The sequence below is a fragment of the Theobroma umbraticum genome, unplaced genomic scaffold, assembly GCF_002168275.2.
Source record: "Theobroma umbraticum cultivar Fairchild unplaced genomic scaffold, ASM216827v3 scaffold_39.0, whole genome shotgun sequence".
Lineage (NCBI taxonomy): Eukaryota > Viridiplantae > Streptophyta > Magnoliopsida > Malvales > Malvaceae > Theobroma > Theobroma umbraticum.
This window is the reverse complement of record NW_018397281.1, coordinates 97,068-98,090: the sequence shown is the minus strand read 5'-3', so window position 1 is coordinate 98,090 and position 1,023 is coordinate 97,068. Positions and strand designations below refer to the sequence as shown.

The window sequence follows — 1,023 nt, the reverse complement described above, 5'->3', positions numbered from 1 at the left end:
CTTGTAACTCCATATATCTGTTACTACTCAGTGTGTGATGCCATAAATCTACTTTCATTCAGTGTGTAACACCCTCAATCTAGTACCAGTCAGCATGTCATGCCATATATCTGCTACTACTATTTAGTGTGTCATGCTATAAATATGCTTGCACTCAACATGTCACCAGAAAATGTCATCGACATCTACCAATTACACCATGAGGCTGACAAGATGTCAACAAGATCGAGGCAATCTTTGTACTCTTCCATTTAGTTCAATTTAGTTTTCCTTCTGAAGGACAAATTTTCCTCCTAAAAGAAAAAAAGGGACTAAAGTCAAAAATTTTTTTCCATACATGGACTAACTTGAAAGCATACAATTTCAATGTATGAAGATGAAAATATAAGTAACCGACTTTCTAGATTATTAAGTGTCTTTTAAAAAGTTTAAAATCTTAAATATCTAAATTCCATTCAGCAAATACTACAATGGTGTTTGAAGTGAACACAAAGATGGTTAGACTTTTAGCACAAAAAACACATTCCTAGTGACAACCACCCCTCGAAAATCAAAATCAATCACATGTCTCTTTATAAAACAACCTAAACCCCTGTACACCCTAAATTATATAGGATTGGTGGATACTAAAACAATATCTATAAGTCAACCTTAAGAAAATGTGAACATCAACTAAATGAAAACCAATAGGAACCATTATGCAAATTTAGCCATCAAATCTTTCCAACATTTCCAAGCCTAGGTTACAATACAACTCACAAAAAGCTTTAATTAAACGATCTGCTAGACCCTAAAGTGAAGAAAATCACTCCCATAAATAGTGCCTTGTTAGTAGCCCTCATTTAATATTTGCCTTAATTTTTTTTCACTTTTTGATAGCCTTTGATGTAGTGGACGTAACAGCACCTTCACTTGCATTAGTCTGAAGTGCACTTGCACCAGTAGCAGCTTCACTTGGTGCAGCAGTAGCAACTTCACTTGATGCACCAGTAGTAGCTACATTCTCTCCACCAGTAATTTCAG

The 1,023-nt window shown here is 34.9% G+C and overlaps 1 protein-coding gene across 1 annotated transcript in view; it reads right to left on the bottom strand.

Moving 5' to 3' along the window:
- Positions 1–865: 865 nt before the first annotated feature.
- Positions 866–1,023, bottom strand: part of LOC149526292 (uncharacterized) — a 2,222-nt gene continuing 2,064 nt past the window's right edge. Inside the window, exon 5 of the mRNA XM_089785583.1 lies at positions 866–996. Coding sequence (XP_089641709.1) covers positions 866–996 — 131 coding nt within the window. The remainder of the gene's footprint in view (positions 997–1,023) is intronic.